At 47.8% G+C, this 22,648-nt stretch overlaps 1 protein-coding gene across 9 annotated transcripts; it reads right to left on the reverse strand.

Annotated features, from left to right (window-relative positions):
• Positions 1 to 1,292: 1,292 nt before the first annotated feature.
• EXOC7 (exocyst complex component 7) lies at positions 1,293 to 22,271 on the reverse strand. Of its 9 annotated transcripts, XM_056505865.1 has the most exons (22): positions 22,080 to 22,264; positions 21,205 to 21,270; positions 20,001 to 20,185; positions 19,226 to 19,331; positions 18,502 to 18,724; positions 17,290 to 17,457; positions 16,245 to 16,256; positions 11,633 to 11,725; positions 10,647 to 10,715; positions 9,303 to 9,448; positions 8,918 to 9,070; positions 8,409 to 8,507; positions 7,756 to 7,818; positions 7,367 to 7,433; positions 5,909 to 5,947; positions 4,814 to 4,879; positions 3,632 to 3,752; positions 3,112 to 3,207; positions 2,772 to 2,835; positions 2,210 to 2,251; positions 1,925 to 2,058; positions 1,293 to 1,548 (listed from the first exon to the last, which is right to left on the reverse strand). In XM_056505865.1, exons 1-22 carry the CDS (start codon positions 22,137 to 22,139, stop codon positions 1,446 to 1,448), a joined length of 2,175 nt encoding a protein of 724 aa, XP_056361840.1. In that variant the 5' UTR covers positions 22,140 to 22,264; the 3' UTR covers positions 1,293 to 1,445. The 9 variants fall into 9 exon arrangements, with proteins under 9 accessions (XP_056361840.1, XP_056361842.1, XP_056361834.1 ...); XM_056505867.1 differs by lacking the exon at positions 16,245 to 16,256; XM_056505859.1 differs by lacking the exon at positions 5,909 to 5,947.
• Between the last annotated feature and the right edge of the window lie 377 nt (positions 22,272 to 22,648).

The raw sequence follows: 22,648 nt of genomic DNA on the forward strand, positions 1-22,648 counted from the left end.
GGATTTCACAGCAGGAGGGTTTCTGCAGGGAGGGCTCTTGTGTTGGCAATGTGAGCCTGCATGGTCAGACACATAAACACAGGTGTAGTGGTCAAGACTTGAACCCACACCTGGTCCAGCTCTGGGCTGGACAAGCCTGTAAAAACGCTGTTTTTCAGGAATTTGCTACACCAGGCTGAGGAAGAGAAGGTCAAGGGTTCAGAAAGGGCAGGAGCTACCTGAATAACATCTGCCTGAGGAGGCACAGCCCAGGCAGGCAGCTGGGTCTGCCACAGCACGACCTGTGCTCTCATCCAGGTTCAACATCCAGCAGCTCTTCCACTGCTGGGCTAATCAGACACCAGCAAACACTGCTGTAAACACTGCTCAGGTGAATAATGGATTTGCTCCACATTGCAAAGCAGCAGCTATTCAATGCTCGTGGCTCTATGGAAACCCAACTGTATTTCAATTGTTACAGGCAAACAATGGAGCAGGCAGCAGGAGAGAGGGAGAGGAGAGCAGCAAGTGCCTGCCCAGAGACCACAGATACAATACAGGTGCTCCAACACTCTGAAAAGCTTTGGTGCAGTGTCAGAGTCCAGCTCCCCTATCAAAGCCTGCCAGGATTGCTCCAAGGCACGTGGGAGAGCAGCACCTGCTCTTCATGCCGTGCCCATGGGTTAAACAAAGGGAATGGGCTTGGCTGCTTGCAGGGAAGAGATGCATCAGATTTAGGAAGACAGGAGACAAAGAACAACAGGGATGGGAGGAAGGTGCTGAGTGGAAATCACTATGGGAATACTTGCTCTGCCTCAGGTCAATAAGGAACAGCACCCAGCCAGGTCACCATGGAGCTCCCTCTGCTCTGTCACAGCTCCAGGCCCTGCCACCACCCCACTGCCACTGCCTGACCTGGAACAGAGCACTGATGCAGGTCTGGTTTTGGGGTAAAACATCCCTGTACCCCCTAAATCCCAGAATCAGCATCAACCCCATCACTAAATAACAGCTGAGATGAACAATGTGAAAGTAGTTTGGGATCCTACAGAACTGAGATTCCTAAAACCCATCAGGGAAGCAGGTGGCACCATTTAGAGCTCACAGCCTCCTGCCCTTAACAGAAGGGCTGCACCCATACAGTTTTTTCTTTTAAATGTATTTTTCTTTCTTTTTGCTTTTAAGCACACTCCCCCTGTCTGCTGCACATCAAGGCATTAACACAAACCCAGGTGAGGTGGATGTGCCAACACAGTAGCCCACAGGGCAGACTTTGCCTTATCCCACAGATTCAGAGCAAAGACAGCCAGGAGTTAGTGTTTCCACAGGTTTATAAATCTGATAAATACAAGTATAACATCCTGCCCACCACAATGGGGCAGGGGAGAAGGGAAGGGAGTCCCAAGTGTTGCTGAGAGAGCACTGGCTTGACCTTGGCATCTGGAGAGTTCACAACAGCTAGAAATTTATGCTGATGTGTCAAACAGCTTCTCAATCATCTCCCCCACCTGGTCCACCTGGTATTTAATATATTTCTCAGGGTTCTTGGTGAAGGGTACGTTGCCATATCTGCAAAAGAAAACAGGTGACAAACAGCTGAACACAGCAAAGAGACCCACTGGCTCCTGCTCTGTCACAAATTGGCTCCAGTCCAGCACACCCCACTGAAATGCGACAGAGTGTACAGCAAGTGACCTGGTTACAACTGGCCTTACAAGTTTTATATGAACAGCCCAGGGTGGCTCAGGGTTTTGTGCTCACTGACCAAGGAATCAGCATGACAGCAAATGTCTGCAAATACTTAAGGTCAGCTTGGGGATGTCTGAGTGTGCAGAGTAGAGAAGTCAAGACAGGACAATAGGAAAGTGGCTTGCCCTGACTATGCAAGGCCCCAAAGACCTCAGTAAACCCAAAGAGGAGAGGGCAGTGCTGCAGGAGGTCTCACCTGTTCAAGAAGGCACCATAGGTCTCTTTCACAATAGTTTTCTGTGCCCGGCGGATTTTGTCCCGTTGCTCCATGTCTGGGATTGCCCAGGCCTTCTGGATCTTACACAGCTCCTCCAGCCCATCATTAAAACCCTGTGCAAAGAGAAACCCAGTGAGCATCCCATCCAAAATCACATCTCCACACTGAGTCTGATACTCCTTCCCTGCCCTGCTGATCACCAGGAGGTCTCCTCAGGCAGATCTGTGTCCCAATCAACCAGGGCATGTTCTGACCCCTCCTTACCTTAAAGCGCTCCTTTATCATCTGCCTCTCCTTGTCCTTCAGCTGCAACAAGGAGGGAAAGGATCTTATTTCATCTTCAGAAATAAATACCTAACACCAGTGTTTGCCCACAACTCCCCAGCCTAAGCAATATCCAATACTTGGTTTGTATTCTCTCTCCTACAGCAGTGAGGAGAGAGATGCAGAGAGCAGCATATCCTACACTCAGCTGAAGTAGGTTTAACAAGGATAATTTTCAGCCAGAACAGACATAAAACAAGACTTTTTCATGCTTCCAGCCCTTTCCAAGGGAAGGTCTCAGGGTTTTGAAACTCCAAAATAGAGGCATCTGCTCAGGTGAAGATGTAAGAATGGAGGCAAAGATTAAAAGACTTGGATGAATCTGGGGCAGGGGAGATGAGAAGGCACTGCTGCTGTCTACTTGTGCCAGCCACAGTGCTCACTCTGCAGAGTGATACTGGCATAAAATATAAAGAAGGTTTCTGAGAATTTTTTATGACAAAGGAGATGACGTTTCTGGCAACCTCTCTCATGTAAAGCCCATCCTTGCCCATCCTCTCACCTTCACTCCTGGTTGAAAGACAGGCAGGTTTCTCTCAGAGATGTAATCTGTCACCTTCAACCAGCTGCATGTGCAATGAGATGGGAGAGAAGCAGAGAGTTACTCACACCTCTACCAGAGCACCTCTGTCTTCACCCATGACCCAAAGGCCAACTCACACAATACACTTGCCAAAACTTCCCACAGTGACCCCATCCTGAGTAGGAAATCATGTGGAAATCAAAAATACTCTGCTTTGGTTTTAGACCAGTTTCTGGTTTAGGTGTATCTCTCCCACTGCTCCAGCAGCACTGGCTCCCAAAGTGCCAAAAGCAAGGGAGAGGCAGAGGATGTCACTGACCTGCGCTGGTAGGTCTGGATCTGCTGCTCAATGAGCTCCCTGTAGGACCTCTCAGCTGTTTTCTGTGTCACAGCCACCAGCTGGATCAGCTCAGACCTGGAAGAGCAGGAAACCTCAGGAAGCACCTGAGCCAGCTGCTCTCCTGGCTGCTCTCAGGATGGCAGCATTTCAACCCCCCCATCAACAAGCTCCTTCCAGCCCTTCACAATAAAATGTTCCTTGAAATGTGCAAACTAGGAGACAGAAGCAACTCTGAGCTACTACCCAAAGCCACATCCCTAATCTTCTCAAGATCAAAGGATTCTCTAAAACCTAAGGCATTTCCTAATGCTTTTATCTTCCACTCTCAGGTAATGTGATGTTTACAATACTGCAAAACCTTCAAAGAGGCAGTTTCAAGGACAGAAGAAAAAGCAGATATGAGACAGGCTGGCAAATAAATGCTCTCAATGCAGAGCTCTGCTCCAAAACCATTGAATCAGCCTTGGACTTGAGGGAAATTCACTCAAGGCACACTTACTTCTCCAGAGATTTTAGAATGTAGTTGTAGTTGTTATGCAGAAAAATGGCACTCAAAGCTGGGTCTTCATAAACCTTGGATTTGCTAAGCAGATTAAGCTGCAGGTTGCCCAGAACTTTGCCTTAAAGATGGAAAAAACAGAGAACAAAAAGTTTTGCACTGAAACTTCTTATTAGGGACAAAGCAAACCAAGCTGTGTGCCCACAGCAAAGGGAACAGTACTGACCTGACTGCCTGTACTAAGGCTACAATCACATGTACTTAACAGTCCTTACAAAGATTTTTCTTCAGCAAGTCACCAGAGCCTCTCTGCAATCTACTGCCTTCCATGCCTTGGCAATGGAGGTGCACTTTGGGTTCAGAGGAACCAGCCACAATGCAAGCTCAGCTCTCAGAGGCTGAAGGACCTGAACTCCATTGTAACAGAAATAGAAATCACTGATTTCACTTTCTTAAACTTCCTTTTGGCAGCTGAGAGCCTTCATGGGGCTGAAGGTGACAATGATTTAAGGGAACAGCTCTGCAGCACAGTGAGCTGCTGCACTGTGCTTTGTCTTGTTCTACTCTTAACAGTCAAACTCCCAGTCTGACCCTTTTTCCATCTCTCCTGTCCAACTCCAGCTCAAATGTGGAAAGATCTCATGGACAAGAGACACAGCTTGTGCTCTTCATCCAGGAATGAACCCAGTGAAGGTGTGTCCATGGGGCAGAAGCAGGAAGTAATGCCTTCTAGGGGCTACCTAAAAACAGAGGCTAGGCAAAATTAAAAGCATAAAAAACAGTTATATTTATTGAAGGGGCTTCAGGTACATTTTGGACAGATGAAGCCCCAGGAGGGGCGACACCCAAAAATGGATGACAGGTCACGGGTTTTTTATACTTTTATAAGTTTGGTCCATTTGCAAACTGGGGGTTCATCTTCCAATTACAGCTTCAGGTAATGAAGCAATTTACCCTAAGTTTGCTCCTCCTCAGCTCACTTTTGTTTACATTTCTCAGGGCCTGAGATAGTGAGGTGTCCTTGATTCCCAGGCTTAGAGAGGAATTGTTTTGTCTGGGAAAGCAGTAGCTAACACTTTATATGGAGTTTAGAGTTGTACACTAAAGAATTGCAGGATTACAAATATGTGAAAAATACAAAAGCTAAAATCCTAAGGCATCAAAGGTGTGCAGGGTACTCACAGATGTAGGTGCTCAGCAGCCGCCTGCTGAACTCTGAGCTGTAGCTACTGGCAGAGGAGCTGGTCTCTGAAAAGGAAAGTCTTAGACCAATTAACATGCCCTGGGAAGAGGGGGGCTGTGTGGTCAGCCTGCCTCTATTCCAACAAGCCTCATCCCTGTTGCTATGGAATTAGCTCCCATCAACAGTGAAATCAGTTCCTGCTTCAGAGCCCACTGTCAGCACCTCATCCAGGGTGAAGGGGCAAGAGCTCTGCACCCTCAATCCTTGTGTCAGCATCAAGTGCAGAGTATCTCTGCAGAAATTTCTCCTTTTCTTCCAGGTGCTCAGGGAATATCCTTTTAGAAAGAGAGTCATTAAACTCCTCCTCCCCATCCTTTCCCCCAGCCTGAAAAGGGTTGGTAAGTACTAGAAATTGGCAATCAGAGAACGAGCTGGAGCTGTTAACAGCAAGCACACAACAGTAATTGAAACAAGCAGAAGGGCTCTGGAAAGCTTCAGCCATCCCCATGGTTGCTGACAGGGCCAGCCTGGCTCTAGGAAGGACTGTGCCAGCATGGGAGGCTGCCCCTACAGGCAGCAGTGACTCCAGCCTGGCACATGCTCCTCTGTCTGGAGATGCCTCTCTGCCCTTGAGGGCTTGTGGGCATGGGGCCCACAAGACACGTGGGGTGGCCACCTCCCTCTGCCCCCTCCAGAGAGTTTGGCAGCCAGACCCAGCTCGGGTGGTCCGGGTTCACCAGCACCCCATGGGAAAGGCCTGGGGGCTCCTGTTGCTGGGAGCTGGACAATGAGGAGCTGAGTGCACATGGGATAAAGCACGACAGCAGCTGGGCCAATCTGCTACCTGTGCCAAAGAGATTCTGTGCCATCAGAGTGTCTTGAGCCTGTTTCAGCTCTTGTGGCATCCCTCATTGTTGCTGCTGACAAGCCCTCCCTATTCTCTCCAGCCCACTGCCAAGGATTATTTACCCTCCCCTTTTCCCCCTTTTCAATTATGTGTTAATTTATTTACAACTGCTGGAGGATAAAGAATTAACATACATCACCAGAGTCTGAGGCAATATGAACAGGTAGGTGTGGGTAAGTTTGCTTACCTCTGGGATCTAAAGGAATATTGTATGTGTCCCCAAGAACTACAGAGATTAGGCAGAGCAGAGAGAAAAGGGGAGGGATGAGAGAGAAAAAGAAATGCAAAAGTGCAAAAAGACAGGTTAGAGACCACCATTCCTTTGAGAACAAAGCAGATATTAACACAGAGCAGCCACAGGCAGATGCACAGGAGACCAGGCAGGAGTCCCTCCAAGGCCACAAATGGAATGGAGATCACAGAGGAAAGGCAGAGTCCAACCTCCTTCCCCTGCTGGAGACATTGTTTGCATTGTCATTGGTTGTATTTAGCACACCACCTCATTCCAAATCAGTCCAAAGCCACTTTCAAGACAAAGCTACCTCAAATCTATGCTGACTTTTCAACCAGCCAAGACAGGTCTCACTGCAAGACGACATGTCAAGACTTCCAAACAGTGCTGACATCACCATTCAGGAGACAGCATGGGAAACAGTTGATTGTTCCAAGAAAAATTTCAGACCACTTCTTTGGCCAAGGAGAGAGAGCCAAGGCCCAGAAGGGCTTGAGCACACTGAGTTTGCAAGTGGAAAAGGCACAAGGCAGTGGCTAGAGGAGATGGGGCAAAAGTGGAGACATTTTAGGTTGGGTTGATTTAGAACTAGCAAATATTTTCGAACAGAACTTTGCAGATAACAGCCTGGAGGCAGCTCTAAGCTTCCTCCTACTTCTGCTTCTAATGGGCTCTTTAACCCTCTCCAGCCTGTGCCTCCTTAGGGCCCTATGCCCTCTGAATCTCCAGCCTGCTCTATTCCAACCTCCTTGAAAGCACAAGCTCTGCCAAGGCCAAGAGCTCACTGCAGAGCCTGCAGCTGCTGCTCTGCACAGAACCAAGAATCCCACTCCAGCTGATGAGCAGCACCACCCTGCTACACGAGCAGCTCTCAGCTTCTGATCTATGCATTTATTTCTTCAGCAGCCTGGAGAGCAGAACTAAAACTTTTCTCTCTGATAGGGTGCACAAATGGCTCCAGAGTCCCAGCTTGCCCATATCTCAAGGCTGAGGAGATTCTTGCTGCTGCTGCTGTTGTGCTCTGAGCAGAGGATGGTGCTGTTCACCACACAGAGCCCAGCTGGAGCAGCCACTCTCACTCCAGTACAGTCACACAGCACTGGGCCAGGGCCAGACTTGGAGCTAAATGAGCCAGGCATCCTCTCTCAGAGCACACCAGCAGTAAACATCATCCTCATTGTACCTGCCAGGAGCAAGTGTGGAAGGCCAGCAGGGAACTCTGCATCCCTTGGAGGTCTCCAGACAATCAACTATGTGGTCAAGGCAGATGGGAGGACAAGACAAACCACAGGGTGAAGGACAGGAGGAGGACAAGCTCACAGTGCATGTTGAGGTTTGATCACTTCAGGGAAAATGTCCAGGGAATCTGGGGAAGGAACTGCATGCCCAAGCAAGCCCCATGCATGTACATACCTTGTGATGCCAGCATGGCACCTGCTGTCTCCTGGAAATCCAGTAACTGCTGCAGGAAAAGGATGGCCTGGAAACAAGGGAGGGAATTTAGAAGCAACCAACATTTCATCTCCTGTGCTCTGCTATTAAGGATCATGAAGAAGCACTTGTCCCCTCACACTTACATGCATTCAAGAAACAAGTCACTACACTCCTCTGAACTGCTGGATTCTCCCCACACAGTCCCACCATGGCTAAGCAAAGGTCACCAGCTCATCCTGCCATGGAAACCAGGTACTTGTGTAATTGTTAATGCCAAGACACCTTCATTTAGGAAGCTTCCCTACTGCTCTTTTTAAAACTCCCTCAGAAGCTGTTTACCACAAAGCATGGTTCAAATCATTACATACATTGCTGGTGAGCTCGTGAACTGTCCCATCTTTTGGCATGTTGTATTCCTTGTCTGGGTCATTCTGAAAAGGGAAGAGAGAGACATAAGGTGAGCATGTAAGGGGAGACACCTACAATACAACTGCTGCTACAAGTGAGCTGAAGGCTTCCTCATCCAGCCACTCCCAGCACCCTCAGGCCCAGCTCTTGCAGTGCCATCTCCTGGTGCTCAGAAACCACAGCTGCCAGGCATCAGCAGCTCAGAACCTCAGGGCTCTGTTCAGCATGTGACCACCACACCTCCAGCTCACCTACCATTCACCAACCCCACCTTCCACAGGAACAGTTTAACATGAGTCCTCCAAAACTTTTCAAGGCAGCAAATTTCCTTTCTTTTTAAATAGGATTAATTCTAAGATAGAATTGGTATCTGTAGAGGCCTGGATGCTCATGTCAAATTATTTATAGTGTGCCTGTTAAGGATCTTCTGCAAAGGCCTTCTGTGTTTGAACCAGCACCCCAAGCATTTGGTATTCGGCTGTCCCAAGCAATCCAAGCTCCTGCTTCAGTCAGAAACTACGTGGTCTCATGGAAAACTGAAAGCTAAACTAGGGGTTTTGCTCCAAAAAACTCTCTTCCAAGCCTGATCAGAGACCACTGAGGAGAATCCTACCTTAATGTTGTCTGCAAACTCTTCCAGTGCCTTCGCACCAGTGGTCTCCATAGAAGTGATCAGCCCTGGCAGTTTGTTCTTAGTGCCTGCTGCAGTTCCCTGGAAGAGTTCCACAAAAGATCAGAAAAGAAAAACAAATAGTATCTAAACTTCTACCCAGCACCTACCCTCCCTCATCCCCCACCCCAGCATCTCATTCTCAGCTTCCCCATATGCCAGAAGAATATTTGCAGCACCATCAACACATGAAATCCCATATTCTCCAGGCAGAAAGGGAAGATGTTGTGGTAGTCCCTTGGGGTCAGGATTTGAACTGAAAAGAGCTGCTGCTGAGAGATGCTGAGTTGCTGGTTCACCAGCTCAGAAAGGAGCAAGGTGCATTTGTGTAACTGCAGTCCATGCTAGGGGACAGAAGCAGCACGGTTTTGATCAAAGCCACTGTGATAATCCATTTCAAAAGTTCTCCAGATAATGCAAGCCACAGGACCCTCTCCAATCCCATCAGTTACCTGCAAGACTTGGTCAAATTCTGGCTTCATCTGTTTGAGATGCTTCAGGATGGGGAAGATTGTGAGCACAGCAGAATAGTCGTGTCGGATGATGGCTTTCCGGGCAGCTGAGACAATGTTATCACCCTCCATGATCAAGTTATCCAATGACTCCTGCAACAAAGCCAGAAACTCATGAGGAAGGAGCAGGACTTCTGCCCAGACAGCACAAAGAGCTCAATGCAGGACATCCATTCCAGATGACCATTTGGCTGCTGGTTCATTTGTGGTACCGGTGAGGGAGACTCTGAACACATATTCTCCAGGCTCTGTGCAGGCCCTGGTTCCTTCAACAGGTCCTGGAGGACAAGCCAGCATCCTTTACAAGCAGAGAGGCTCAACTGACCTGGATGAGAGAATCAAAGGTCTTCTTCTGGTGGTGCTCTGGAACAATTTCTGTCAGGAGCTGGTATTCACTCTGGGCCAGTTTGACAAAGGCACTGACACAGTGGATGTATGCGTCGATCTCGATGTCGAAGACGTCGTCCCTCCCTGCAAGGGGCAAGATGCCTTTGGTTTACACAAGGAGCACGAGGTTCTTCTGGGAAATTTGGTTCTGGCTTTGCACCCTTCCATGTGTGAGAACAAGAGTCATCTTCTCACCACTCCTGCCCTGGGTTTGTGTGTGGGAATCTCTGAGTACCCAGCAGGAGGCAGGAAAAGTCACCGGCAGTTCAGGAAATGCACATCAGGGCACCACCTCTTTCCAGCCTCGTGACAGAAGGGAAGTTTTGAGCTCTTCTGGGATACATACTAAATTTAATCAAGGGCTTGAACACAGAGTACTAAACTCAGGAAAGTCTGAGGTGAATTATTCAATATCTATGCTTGTATTTTTAGAATTCCTTATCTCCATCCATCATGCAGATGAGTAACTGCTATTTAGCATCAACATTTCTGGGAAATAAAGGCTGTCCTGGAAGGCAGCTTCTTCCCACTTGCAGAAACAAGATAAAAAACAGGCTGATGAACACTTAAATCCTATGAAGTAGGAATATCAGCACAGCTAGGTGAGTTATCTGCCACACAGTGCTGCATACAAATGCAGATATCTGAGTCCTAGAATATGAATGTCTTGGTTAAAGATCCATCAAAGATCCTACATGGTAGGCATGAGAAGGGATACAAGGGCCAGCACAAACTCATGCCAACCACTGCTGGATGTGTCTGCAGGACAGACAGACAGACCCCCTCCTTCAAGACAGTAAGATTACACAGAGAGCCTTCTCTAAGCCATAGGCTGCTGCTTCTCTTCTCCCAGAGAGTTTTGATGGAAAAAGAACCAATTCTTCCCTATGCTGCCAGGTCCCTCAGATTGATATTTCAGAAGTTTTGGTCAGCAAAGGACATACAGATTGCCTAGTGCAGTGGTGTGCTGTAATGTGTGCTGCACTGATCCCTTTCTTGCTTGCTTTGCTTCAGCACCCAACAGACCAGCAGCCACCTACAGGAAAATGTCCCTCAGCATGGTGACCTTTGGCTGGACAAAGCTGGGTTCCTTTTCTGAGGGCTTAGGGTGTGATTAGTAGGAGGGAATTCTACAGAGAAGAGCCAGAGCTTCTTAGCCAGAGGAGGCTCATGCTTCAGGACTGCCATGGGGGGAGCAGCCCTGGCTCCAACACAAGAGTGGAGCAGGCTGGGAAGCAGGGGGACCAGCTGGCTCCCATTCCCAGTGCCAAGCCGTACTTACCCGCAGCCGGCCCGTGCTTGTCGCTCAGGGCATCGGAAAGGTGCTTAACGCGCAAGTCATGCTCATGACCTATGAGACGGCAGCCGCACAAACACAAGGCGCGATTTATCCAGGGGGTCACAGCAAGGATGCTCACTCTGGCTGGAAGCTGCTTCAAGCCTGGTTTATTTGATCTGGTGGAAATCTTTTTCCCTACAGTCCCAGGAATGCTTCCTGACCAAATCCTTTTGTTGGGCTATATAGCAGTAGCAACCCTTTGAAACCTGATGAGAAGTGTGAGTGAAGTTGTTTCATGGACCACAAGAGTACCTTGAACCTCCTGCAGGTTTTCTGAATAGGATGGCAGGCATCAGGCACCACAACCATTAAAAATTCAAACTCAAAGCCCCTCTCCTGCTCAGCATGAGGATTTTTCCCCACATGGGGTTTAGGAGGCTGCAGGAGAGGTGCTGCTCAGGATGGATTCATAGCAGGAGGCAGGAGTGTCTTAGAGATGCTTTGAAGCATCTTCTCCCTTATCTGACACAATTTCCAGGGGCAGAGTAGGTCAGAAAACAGGAGACAACCATTTAGGCAGGTCTGCACAGAGAAGATGTACAGGCACAATGCACTGAGCTACCTGTGGTCCAACACTTCAGCACCAGGTTTGGAAAGGTCACTAGGAAACTGAATGTCTCAGGTTCAGGCAAAAAGAGAACAAGAACACCACAAACAGATGTCAGCAGAGCTTCCATTACCCAGATGGCTGTGGTGGGTCAGTGTTAAGGCAGCATTCCTCTCCACCTCTACTCATGCATACAGAGACTTTGAAATTCAGATGGTAAATTTTGAATAAATAAAACAAAAATAATTTGGCCCTCCAGCATCTCCTTGGATCCCCAATCCAATGCTGTCCACCAAGCACTGAACTAATGGAAGCCCCACTTGGGAAAGCAAGGCTGATACACCAAGAAAGCCAAGGGAGAAGTAGCTCGAGCTGTGATTACCTTCCATAGGAATGAGGTTAGAGGCCCCCTTTTTCCCATCTAGACCATGCTGAGAGTACTGTTTCAGAAGGTTCTGAGCCTTACGGATCGTGCCTGTCACCAGAACCAGAGAGAAGAGACAAGAAGACCTAGAAAATGAGTGAAAGAAAACAAACCCAGAACACCAGCCCTCCACCAGCAAGTCACCTGGGCCCAGCAAGAGGATGCTGGGCAGCAATGAGGATGCTCAGCACGGGAACGTGAACCCCAAACTCATGTCCAAGTGTGCAGATACAGTGGCATTTCCAGAATGTTTCCCTGCTTTGAGGCTGGGGGCATAAATTCCAGCCAGGCATACAGAATCAGTTTGGAGACACAGCATGGTCTGGCTGGCTGATAAACATAACCAGAGAAGGGAAGGCATGAAGCTCCCTTCTCTCTGTACTGGGTTTATTGATGTTGGTGCTCTGCATCCAAGCACACAAGGTTTGCTGCTTCTCCTCAGCTGTGGAAGCAGGGCTTTGCATATGAACACCTCCTGTCTGGCAACATATTGCCTGCTCCTTGGAGCCACAACTGCAGCCACTTAGTAGAGGTGCCTTTCTGAGGGGTATTTTCTGAGCATAATCAATAAAGAGCCATCAGGAGCCCCAGAGCCAAGATAAGGAATGGTACAGGAAGCAGTAAAAGGGTGACAACCTCTGGGCTTTTTTTTTGCAGTAGTAATTCCCATTACAGGAATCCCAGAATAATGGATGCTGCCCACCCATGTGTAACTTGCACTAAGCCACCCTAATCCCCAAGACACTTCTCTTCTAAAGAACTGCAAATCAATTAAAACCATGGAAAAAAAATAACACTGGGTTAAAAGATTTATACTTTAAACATACAAAAACCAGACAGAACTGAACAAAAGGCAGTGCTGGATATACAGCTGGAAAGCACAAAACAAAGCATTAATGTGACAACTGAAGTCTAGGCAGTGTTTCCACATTAAAAGGTTAGTTGTCATGCAACAAGCTACAATTATCACAAGCACACTGACATCCTCTCATAGCAGAGCTTTGCTGTTGCCTGCACAACAGGGAACTGGAAGTTTTAGGAAGGTGGAAGGGGTTTCTATAGGAGACCCAAATGAAACAGAACTGGGCTGAGTAAATGAAGAAGCCAAAAACATAAAAATGCTGCTGCTAAAATTAAGAATTGTTCTTCCCCTATAAAGGAATAAATGCTTCAAACATGCAGATCTCAGCTTTGACCACGAATTCTGAGCCACAGTGCAGGCTGGAAATGAGTGCTGGCTGCCCAAATGCTGAGGGGAGGCCAAGTACACACTGCTGCAGAACAACAACCCAGGGTGCAGGACAGCTTCATCCCATAAAGGGCTTTATGGCAAGGGAAAGGAAACTTCAGGTCCCTGAGACAGTGGGGAAGAACAAAAGAGAGAAGTTCTCCTCGATTTACCAAACTGCCTTAACCTCATGCACCTACTAAATGACAGAACATGGTTCCCAAAATGTAGTATTTCACTGTTAATATTGTCCTTCTACCATTTCAGAGTGTTCTCAACCATTTTGTAAAGAAAAAAAAAATCACATCCATGAAACACTTTCTTCTAGCAGGAAACTTCTCCCCTCTGGACCCACACCAGGGAGATGGGAAGGCTCACACCCTTGCTGGTTGATGCATTGTTCCCAAGCTTCTGCCATATGATCAAATGAGGGCTATGCCTCTTCTTCCAAGCTTCCTGATGCTCTTCACACCCCACATCTCCACTTTATTCCTAGCTACTTCCAAAAACCTAAAGAGTTTGGGTCACACCAGCATGCTCCTCTGAGCAAGGAGGGCTCTTCCTTATTGCTGCTCCCATGGCCCAGCAGCTGCAGAGCAGCACAACTCAGGTACTGCTCTTCCACCTTTCCCATTTTCAAGCATTTAGGGGAAGGGGGAAAATACAAGAGAATAAAAATAGAGGGTGAATTGGTGTAAAAACCAAGCAGACAGTACAACTGCTACTACTGTCAGCAGGCTCTCACTCCATAGCAATGCAGCAGATGTTTTCACAGCCCACCCTTGATGGTTTCTTCTCTTTTTCAATTTTTTTCCTCTGTTTCTCAATTTCAAGAGCTGATTATGCTGCATTTTATTTGCATAAGCACAATTACTGTGTTTACTGACACACACCGAGTGTTCAGTGTCCGGGGGCATCACTTCAGTGCTGCTGGATCCCTCTGATTTGGCTTCATAATTAGGCTTTAATGGATCCTGGTGGAAGCCAAATGCTTTTGTTCCAGGACTGTTTTCCCCTATTAAGCAGCTCCCTAACCAAATGGGACTGTGTTTCAGCTACTAATGAAAATATCACATTCAAGCCAGGCAGTGATCAGTCTGGGAAACAGGAATGGGCTGTTTATTCTGCCACTCAACCTGCCTTTAGGTACCACCTCACTGGAGCACTAAAGAAACTGGCAAAGAGCTCCCCTGTAGTCTGAAAAGAGCCTCCAAAGATCAAAAAACACCTGAAACCTTTGCTTCTGCTGCCCAGTTGTTCTATAGAGTGGGGTTTGGGCATGCATGGGACATTTTACCAAATGCAACTCATTTTCTTGTTTCTCTCTTCCATTAGGCAGCTTTCTATCCAAGCAGGAGGGCAACACATCCTCTTTCCTTAACCACTAGCTGCAGGAATCTGCATGAAACCAGACAATGCCCTCTGGTTTTTGTAGGCAGCCAGGCCAGGCAGCCTCAGTCCTGCCCCAAAAGTGCAGAGCTGCTGAGCTGCCTGTGGCTCTTGAGCTAAAAAACAGCACAGGGTCTACAGGCATCACAAAGAAACTTTATTTTATGCACATATGTTTGCAGCAGGTTGATTTGGGAACCTGAATACACCTGCTCTCTGAGAGGGAGTGCTGACATTCCAAAGAGCAAACTAAAACCAGAAAAAGCCCACAAATCATCAGCTCAACTTGACCTATCAAGTGTCACTTAAGAGGAGACAACTCTGCTTTAGAAGCATCTCCAGCAGTCAGATTTTTAACTGGATGATGTAACAACAGGAGACAGCACAGGGCACATCAACAGACATAACAGGAACAGAGAGATGAAGACCCTCTGAAACAACACATGGATATGGAGCATGTTCTTTAGAATTCAACACAGTCCCTGGGGCTATCTCTGCCTTGTTACCCTGCCCCTAATACCTCACCTTCCCTTTAGTCTCTCTTGTGCTTTGTTTTGTGGTAAAAAAAGCTACAGCACAACAGATTTAGTTTGTTATTTACCCCTTGCAACAGGTTAAAGTGTGCATTGGGGTGTGCACTGGGATATTCATCCTCAAGGACTAAGAAAATCAAGTCTCTTGATGGAACTGTCAGAAAATTCCTTTGAAACCCAGATTGGCAGAACTTGGCTTTACTTATTGAAATAAAGAGAAACAGAAAAAAACCTTTGTCCAAATTGAACAAAGGCTAAACCCAGTGGACTCAAACACTACCAGATAATGTTGCTCTGAAGAGAGCCACTGTGCCAGTGTGAAGATGGTGTGAGACCTCCACCTCAAGAGCTGTACTTGAAAGCTAATGGAACTGCAGAAAAAACAGTGAATCTCTGCCCAAAGACTATTTTTCTCCATTTGTAATTTCACTTAAGTACAATTCAGCAGTCATAAGGGATGGCTGGTGTATGAGGTTCAACATCCACTGTCCTTCAAGAGCTACAGTCTGGTTCTCTGTCTGCTTCACGGAAGACTGGAGACAAATGAGCCACTATTTTTTCTTGACATTACAATAACCCAATGGATCACTTGAGACACTCTTTCCTTCATGCACCATCAGCTTCACAGTGCATTCAGACCATGCTCTACCTGCTCCATCTCACAAAATCCAATTGAACTGGGCATAAAATGAAAACATTCTGGCACATCTACAGCTAAGACTTTCCTCATGACAAGTCATTTTGGATGCCCAAATGCATCCACTTTGGAGGAGCCATGTTTGTAGGAACTTGTGCTCTCCAACAAGTGGGCTCCTCTCTATGGGAGCATCCAAGATCTGAGACTCTTTTAAAAAATCCCTAGGATTTTTCAGTAATCTGCCCATGAAAACAAAGTATCTCCCCCATCCCTAACTCTTTATCTAAGAGCACAGGGGAGATACTATCACTTCTCAGGCTGCTCAGAAATGTTTGCTGACCGTGCTGAATTCACAGCAGTAAAAATACAGGAACCTTTTCAGAATCAGGTGATAACTGAGAAGTGTTGACCAAATCTAAAGCATCTGCAACCTGAGCTTCCCATGGCTCAACTACAGATCCCCACTGGCACCTTTAGTGCCTCTGAGCCTTATCAAGTAGTTCTCTACTGCCAGGGGAAAATTCACTGAAATTCACAGACCAATTCCATCAGCTTTCAAGGACATCTCCAGGGCACAGTGGCAATGACACAGATTGATTTTAAAAGACCACAGGGGTGATGTTTGGATGCCACAGCATTCCTCCAGGCAGCCCTCCCTCCCCAAATATCCCAGGCACACCCTCTGCTGTAGCAAGAAGAGGCCCAGCAAAGCCTCTCCACACAAAGAAGTGAAGAGAGTGAGAACCACCAGGGCCAGCACACACACACATAGACACACATTACCTGGGATGAGGACTGCATTCACATCAGGATTATAAAAATAAACACAACACAATTAAAATGGGTATTTCTTCTTCCTCCCTTTCCCCATCCCATCCCATCCATTCCCAGCTTCTTACTATTACCCACATTTATTATTTTCCTGAACCCACAAAGAGTATTTGGGCAACACTGGACAAAACAGGGAAGGGGAGTATTGGCCAGATAAACCCACAGAAACATGAACTTTTCTGATGTGATCACTGTTACAGAGTAGCCAATAGAATGCTGGCACACAGAGAATCAATATCTCTGTGCTGGCTTTTGCTGGCCCTCCTGGCTGTGCTCCCACTAGATGGCACATTCCAGAGATAGGGAACTCCAGTCCTACACTCCCAGAGTGACCAACCTCACCAGCTGCACCAAATGCAGCAAAAAACTGCATTGTGAGGAGAGGAGGAATAACCCACAGCCACATTTACAGCTCCTCCCGAGACAGGCTGAGGCAAGAGCTTTAAGAGCCCTTCTAAACTTCTGACAGTGTTGTATCCCATTTTTGTAGGCACCTACCTAATCCCCATCTCAACTCCTGGGAGCTTCTTACTTTCTAGCACAACAATAATTTATTCATAGCTAATATGAAGTATTGAAGTAAGGTGAATATGAATATTGAAGTGAGGAGTTTTATCAAATATGAGCTTTCTGTTTGCTGTGGCATGGGCTATATTCCATATGCCAAGGCTGAGGATTTGATTTGTTGAGGTGTTCTCAGTTCAAATCCTTTTACAGCCCACCCAGGTCCCTTTCTACTTATCTCCTTTGTTAAGGCCTTTCCTCTCCCTGTACACAGGGCCTCTCTCCTCCCTTTACAGCACCCAGAGAACAGACCTGATGGCTTGACAGACAGAGTCTGTAATCCCAATGCTGAATCCAGAGCAGAGAAGTGCTTACCTTCAAAATCTCACCTAACTGTCCTACAAACACATTTTAGACACAGAGATACCTCAGCAATGAGAAGGCCTGAAGATTTGCTAATACCCAGTGCAGTGATCCCTCCTCAGGGACTCACCTGGTCTCTTGATTGGCTTTTTGGTGGGGGTGTCCTTCCTTTTGTTCTGAATGGCAGGGGAATATGGCACCCCAGAGGAGGAGCTGTTCTTGCGGAAATGGTCCTTCAGCCCCTTGATGGAGCGGTCGAGCTGCACAGAGCGGATTTGGAAGTAAACTGTCATGAAATCTGAGGAGACAAGGCAAAAATGAGATTATAAGCACACAGGGAACACAATATGGTAAAGCAGACACTCTGTACCCCTGCAGGGAGTTACAAGCATTGGTATGGGACCCCAAGTCAGCATCCTTCCCTCCCACAGCCTCTCCTATTTTCTTCCAAAACTTCTTCACCCTTCCTCTGCAATCTTCATTCCAGCCCTCCCACCACATACAACATTAATTCCACCATTACTAAGTGGTGGAAAAGACAGAAGATATTTGTGCAAGACATTGTCAATTCAAGTGCTCTGTTTCCAGCATGAGAGACTTTACACACTTTTCAGGATTCAGGGCACTTGGGAATTTAATGAGGTGCTCATCATTTCAAAGTAGAATGCAAACTGACTAATAAAATATGCTCTATATGCATGAGTTGCCTTTGATCATGGAAAAATTCTTAAGAAGCTTTTAAGGATGTTCATCATACTTGGTAGGCACAGTAATCCCCCCTGAGGAGTAAACCATTGAGGTAGGGGGTGATTCTTGGAACTGCATGAATGTGAAAGTTCACATTTCCTGTACAAGTCTACAGAGTCACTCAATCCTGAAGGAAAAGTTAATAAAGGATTTTAAAGCTCTAGGCAGGTCTTGATGCTGCAGAACAGGAAAGGAGAGACATATACAGAGTGAAGAAAGTCTGTGCTGCTTTCCCCTGCCCTTGGTCACATTTCACACAAAGAGTTCTATAAATACTTCATAAATGGGAACAAGTGCCCAGTGTCTTGCACATTTATAAAACTTGAGCACTGGATAGCTGCAGCTTCATCTGAAGGCATTACAGGTGCAAGTGCAGTGGATTTTGGATACAGGCCAGACTTTGCATTAACATAATTTGTGCTTTGTTTACCTAGCTCATTCTGTTCAACTGACAAACCATTGCTTCAGTTTCACTACAAAAAAAAGCAGGATCTCCAGGTGCTAGAAAGACTGAACTAAAAAGTGTCACTAAAGCATCACTCATCCTGCCAGTGCTGCCAGATGCCCACAGGGAACAACAGGCAGCAGCACCCACCTTGATTCCTGCCGTTCTCCACCAGCCAGCCCGAAATGCGGATGATGTCGTGCAGGACGCTCTCTGGGAGGTGCTCCAGGGACATCTCCTCCTGTGTGTCCATCTCCTCATCCCCACTGATCAGGTCCAGGATGAGGATGGGTGGCACTGGCTTGGTGTGTCGCGTCATCAGGCTGCGGAACTCCGACTCCAGGGATTCCTTGCCCCGCTCAAAGAGGGATTTCTGGCACAAAACAGCAGGGCAGAAGTAGAACAGGACTTCAGTCACTCATGAGTTATTTTTGCATAAGAACATTATTCCTAACCATTGTCAAGTACTGCAGGCTTCAAGCACCAACCATGCCTGTATCTGAAAGACTTCTGAAGTGAATTAAATTTAAAAAATGCTTGGGAGTTGTTCAAGTGGGATTTAAACAGATCACCCATTCTGCTCAAGCAGTTGAAGGACTGACAAGAGCTGCTCAGGAGGAGGTTCAATCAACTCCTCCACAGGTGCAAGAGCTGCTTTCAGAATCCTCCTGGCACAACAGAGAGAGAGCAAAATGCCAGGGGCAGAAATGCTGCCTAGTACAGGCTTAAACAGAAGCCAAAGCAATCATTCCTTCAGCTGTGCCCAAACACCACCTTCCCCAGGCAGCAAACCCACAGCCTGTCCCAGCAGGGGACAAGCAGCAGGGCTGTGTCTGTCCCCCTCTCATCCACAGGTTCCAGGTCCATCACCCACCACACGGTTCAGCTCTGGGCTATCCGGGTTGTTGTCCTGGAAGTATTCCACTGCCTTCTGGATTTTGTCCATGCAATTCAAGTATTCCTCCAACCTCCCCGTGGGGCTAAAAATAAAACCAGAAATAAAAAGTAGTGCCCAAAGAAGCAAACAAACAAAATAACAAGAAAGCACCAGACCAGACTTAGGATAAAATAACAAGGAAAATCTCAATCCCCTTTTCTTCAGCTAGGAGGAAATAATGGAATTCCCTTCTGCCTGCACTCAGTGCCACAGCAGGATACCCAACCCATACAGCAAGTGCAGAAATACTGATGATGGAGCAGCACACAATTCTCAGCCTTGGTTTCCTCCCCCAGACAGGCCCTGATGGGAAGGCAGAGGGAACTGCACACCCCAACCCACACAAGAGCCATCCAGCACCCTCCCAGACAAGGAGGCTCCAGAACAACTCTGCTACACTCTGGATGCAGTGAAACCTCAATGGGGAGGGAAAACCTTTGGGAAAAGGGCAGAGGAAAACAGGGAAGCCACCAGTGTTCATGGAGATTGCTATGGCAGCACCTCTGCAAGATCTGGAAGAGATCCCAATGCAGTCTGAGCTGTCTTTGCCCTGTGGAAATGGCTGAAGGTCAAGTCAGTGTGGACCAGGGATAAGGAAAGAGTGTGGGAAGGGTACCAAGCACACCATGGGTGTGTGGAGCCAGCCACCCCATCGCTATCTCAAAAACCCAACAGGATGAAGCTCCCAGCAGGATCTATCTGCTCAACTCACCCTTCCTTGATGATCTTCTCTGTGTCCTTGGCCACATGGTAGTAACTGATGACATGATCCAAGCAGGAGAGGGTTTTCTCCACATTCTCCTGCAGGCGCTGCAGGTTCTCTGTCTGTTTGTGGACAGGGATGATGGAGTTCTCCAGCTTCATCAAACGGCTCTCAAAGGAGGAGAGGATTGAAACCTACACACCAAGAGAGAAAACAACAGCTGAGGACTTCCTTCCTATGGAGTGGGGTAGGAGTCAGAGCAGGGAAGTCACGGATCTTCAGGGCCCAGCTTTTCTTTTTGGGCTCTGCTACTAATTTTCCATTACTCTTCAGCAGCTGTTTCCATCCCTCTATGGATTTTTACTAGCAATCACAAAACAGATCACCTGCCATATAGAGATGGGCCAATCCCAAATTAAATGATTGCTAAGAGTGAAGAAAATGTTCCAAGACAGTAAAAAGGACATGCAAAATTTTATTTGCCAACAGAAAATAAATCCACAGTAGCTGCCTGGAGATGCCCCATGTAAAAAGAGCAACAAAAGCACAAACCAGCAGCCCCTTTGCTCCACACCACTGAGACCCAAATAGGAGCTACACAAGGACCAATCTGGTGAGAACCTTCTTTTCCACCACAGACATTTGGATTTTAAAGAGGATTGTGATAGCACTTCTGACAGGTGGAAAACCACAGCAAGCTCATAAAAGGGTGCATCAGTTTCATCTTTCCTAGGCCAAAAGGTAATTCCTACAAGATTCACTCCTATGTCATGTTTTCTACACTCCTCTGGGGGTGCCTCTATAACTTCTTTACAGCACTGAGACCAAAACTGGACACAGTGTATAAACTGAGGGCTTATGAGCAATTACAACACAATAATTACTTTTCACCTTTACAAAGAATACTTGCAAAATAAAACTCCAAACAAAACCTGAATTATGAAGCAACAACACAAAACTAGTCTGAGGCTTCTTAATACCTTTTCCCCAAGAGAGGGCTGACTGTAGCAGAGATGAGGCCAACAGCTCATCTGAGCCCTCAGCAGAGCAGGAGAGAAGCTCAGTATTGAAGCATTTCTCAGGTTTCCCCTTTGCCCAGTCACTGGTTCATTGCTCCACATCCCTCAGATGGGCACAACAACAGCCTTGAAAACTAATAAACCTAAAAACCTAAGAAAAGGTAAAGCCAGGCTCAACACTAGGACCTCCCTACCATGTTCTTGGTGAGCTGATCACTCTTCTCGAGGCTCTCTTTGATGAAGGACAGAGTTTCTTCTTCCTGTAAGACGAAAAAATACTCTTAAATTCTGAACACTAAGGTTTAAGTCACTAAACATCACACATAGTTTTTTACCAGTCTTGTAAACTCTGTTGCAAGCCATGTTTGGTCTGATGCTGATTCTGCAGCCACGTTTTAATATTACCACCTCTTAACAGAAATCAGGGCAAGTAACCCAAGGTGGGGACACATCGTGTAATGAGTGAGGGGTTTATGAATTTGTTGTTTCCCTTCAATGCCATAAGTGTCAGCACAATATAAAACTAACACCTTTCCCACAATGACTCAGGACACACATTTCCCTGCCATAGCACAACACAGGTGTTGCACTGGCACCTTCCAAATCCGCCAGGAGCTCAAGTGTCCAATGCAAAGCAGCCACCAAGGGCTGGTTCCAAGTCATTAAAGCCCACAGATGGGGGGAACAGCAGCCAGCAAGGGCTGGCTTTAAGTCCCCAAAGCCCACAGGCAGAGGGGAATTGCAGCCTGTCAGGGCTGGTCCCACAGGCTCCACCCGAGAACCTGACAGGAGAGCCCACAGATCCTCCCAAGAACCAAGAGGGCAAGCCCAGGCCCACAGCGGGGAGCAGAGCTGCCCCGACCCTGCAAGCCAGGCCTTGAAGGAGACCTGGGGGTGCTCCCAAGCCAAGTGAGAGGTGACGAGAGCCCTGAGGGGTCCCAGGACGCCCCCAGGCCCGGTGAGGAGCTCCAGGCCAGCCTCGTCTCCCCGGCAACGCCAGGGGGCTGCGGGCCCCGGCCCAGCCCCCGACCCCGGCAATGCCCGCAGCCCGTCCCAAGCCAAATCCCACCTGCTTGAGCTTATCCTCGATCTCCCTCCTGCGGGCCGACACCTCCTCGCTCGGGATCATCGCGCCGGAGCCGCTCCGCCGCTCGCTCCCACCGCGCCCGGCCCGTCACTGCCGCGCCGCCATGATGGGCGCGGCGGGGCGCACCGGGCATGCGCACTGAGCGCCGCCGCCATCTTGAGAGTGGCGCCGTTCAAGGCGGGCCCGAGGGGTGGTGGAGGTGACGGCGCGTGCGCACTTCCCTGCGAGAGGCCATGTTGGGAGTGGCGGGAGGGCCGCGCCGCCATCTTGGGAGTGGCGCGAAGGGTCAGAACCGCAGGATCAATTATTTTGGATTCCGAGGTCATCGAGTCCTACCCGTGCCCCAACACCACCTTGTCAAGCAGACCATGGCACCGAACGCCACGCCCAGTCTTAAACATCTCCAGGGACACCTGGACCACCTTCCTGGGCAGCCTATTCCGCTGTCTAATCACAATTTTTGTGAAGAAATTCCTCTTCATCTCCAACCTAAACCTCCCCTGGCACAGCTTGAAACTATGTCCTCTCATCCTGAGCGTGGCACTGTTGCG

The sequence above is a fragment of the Oenanthe melanoleuca genome, chromosome 18 (genome assembly GCF_029582105.1).
Source record: "Oenanthe melanoleuca isolate GR-GAL-2019-014 chromosome 18, OMel1.0, whole genome shotgun sequence".
Classification (NCBI taxonomy): Eukaryota; Metazoa; Chordata; class Aves; order Passeriformes; family Muscicapidae; genus Oenanthe; species Oenanthe melanoleuca.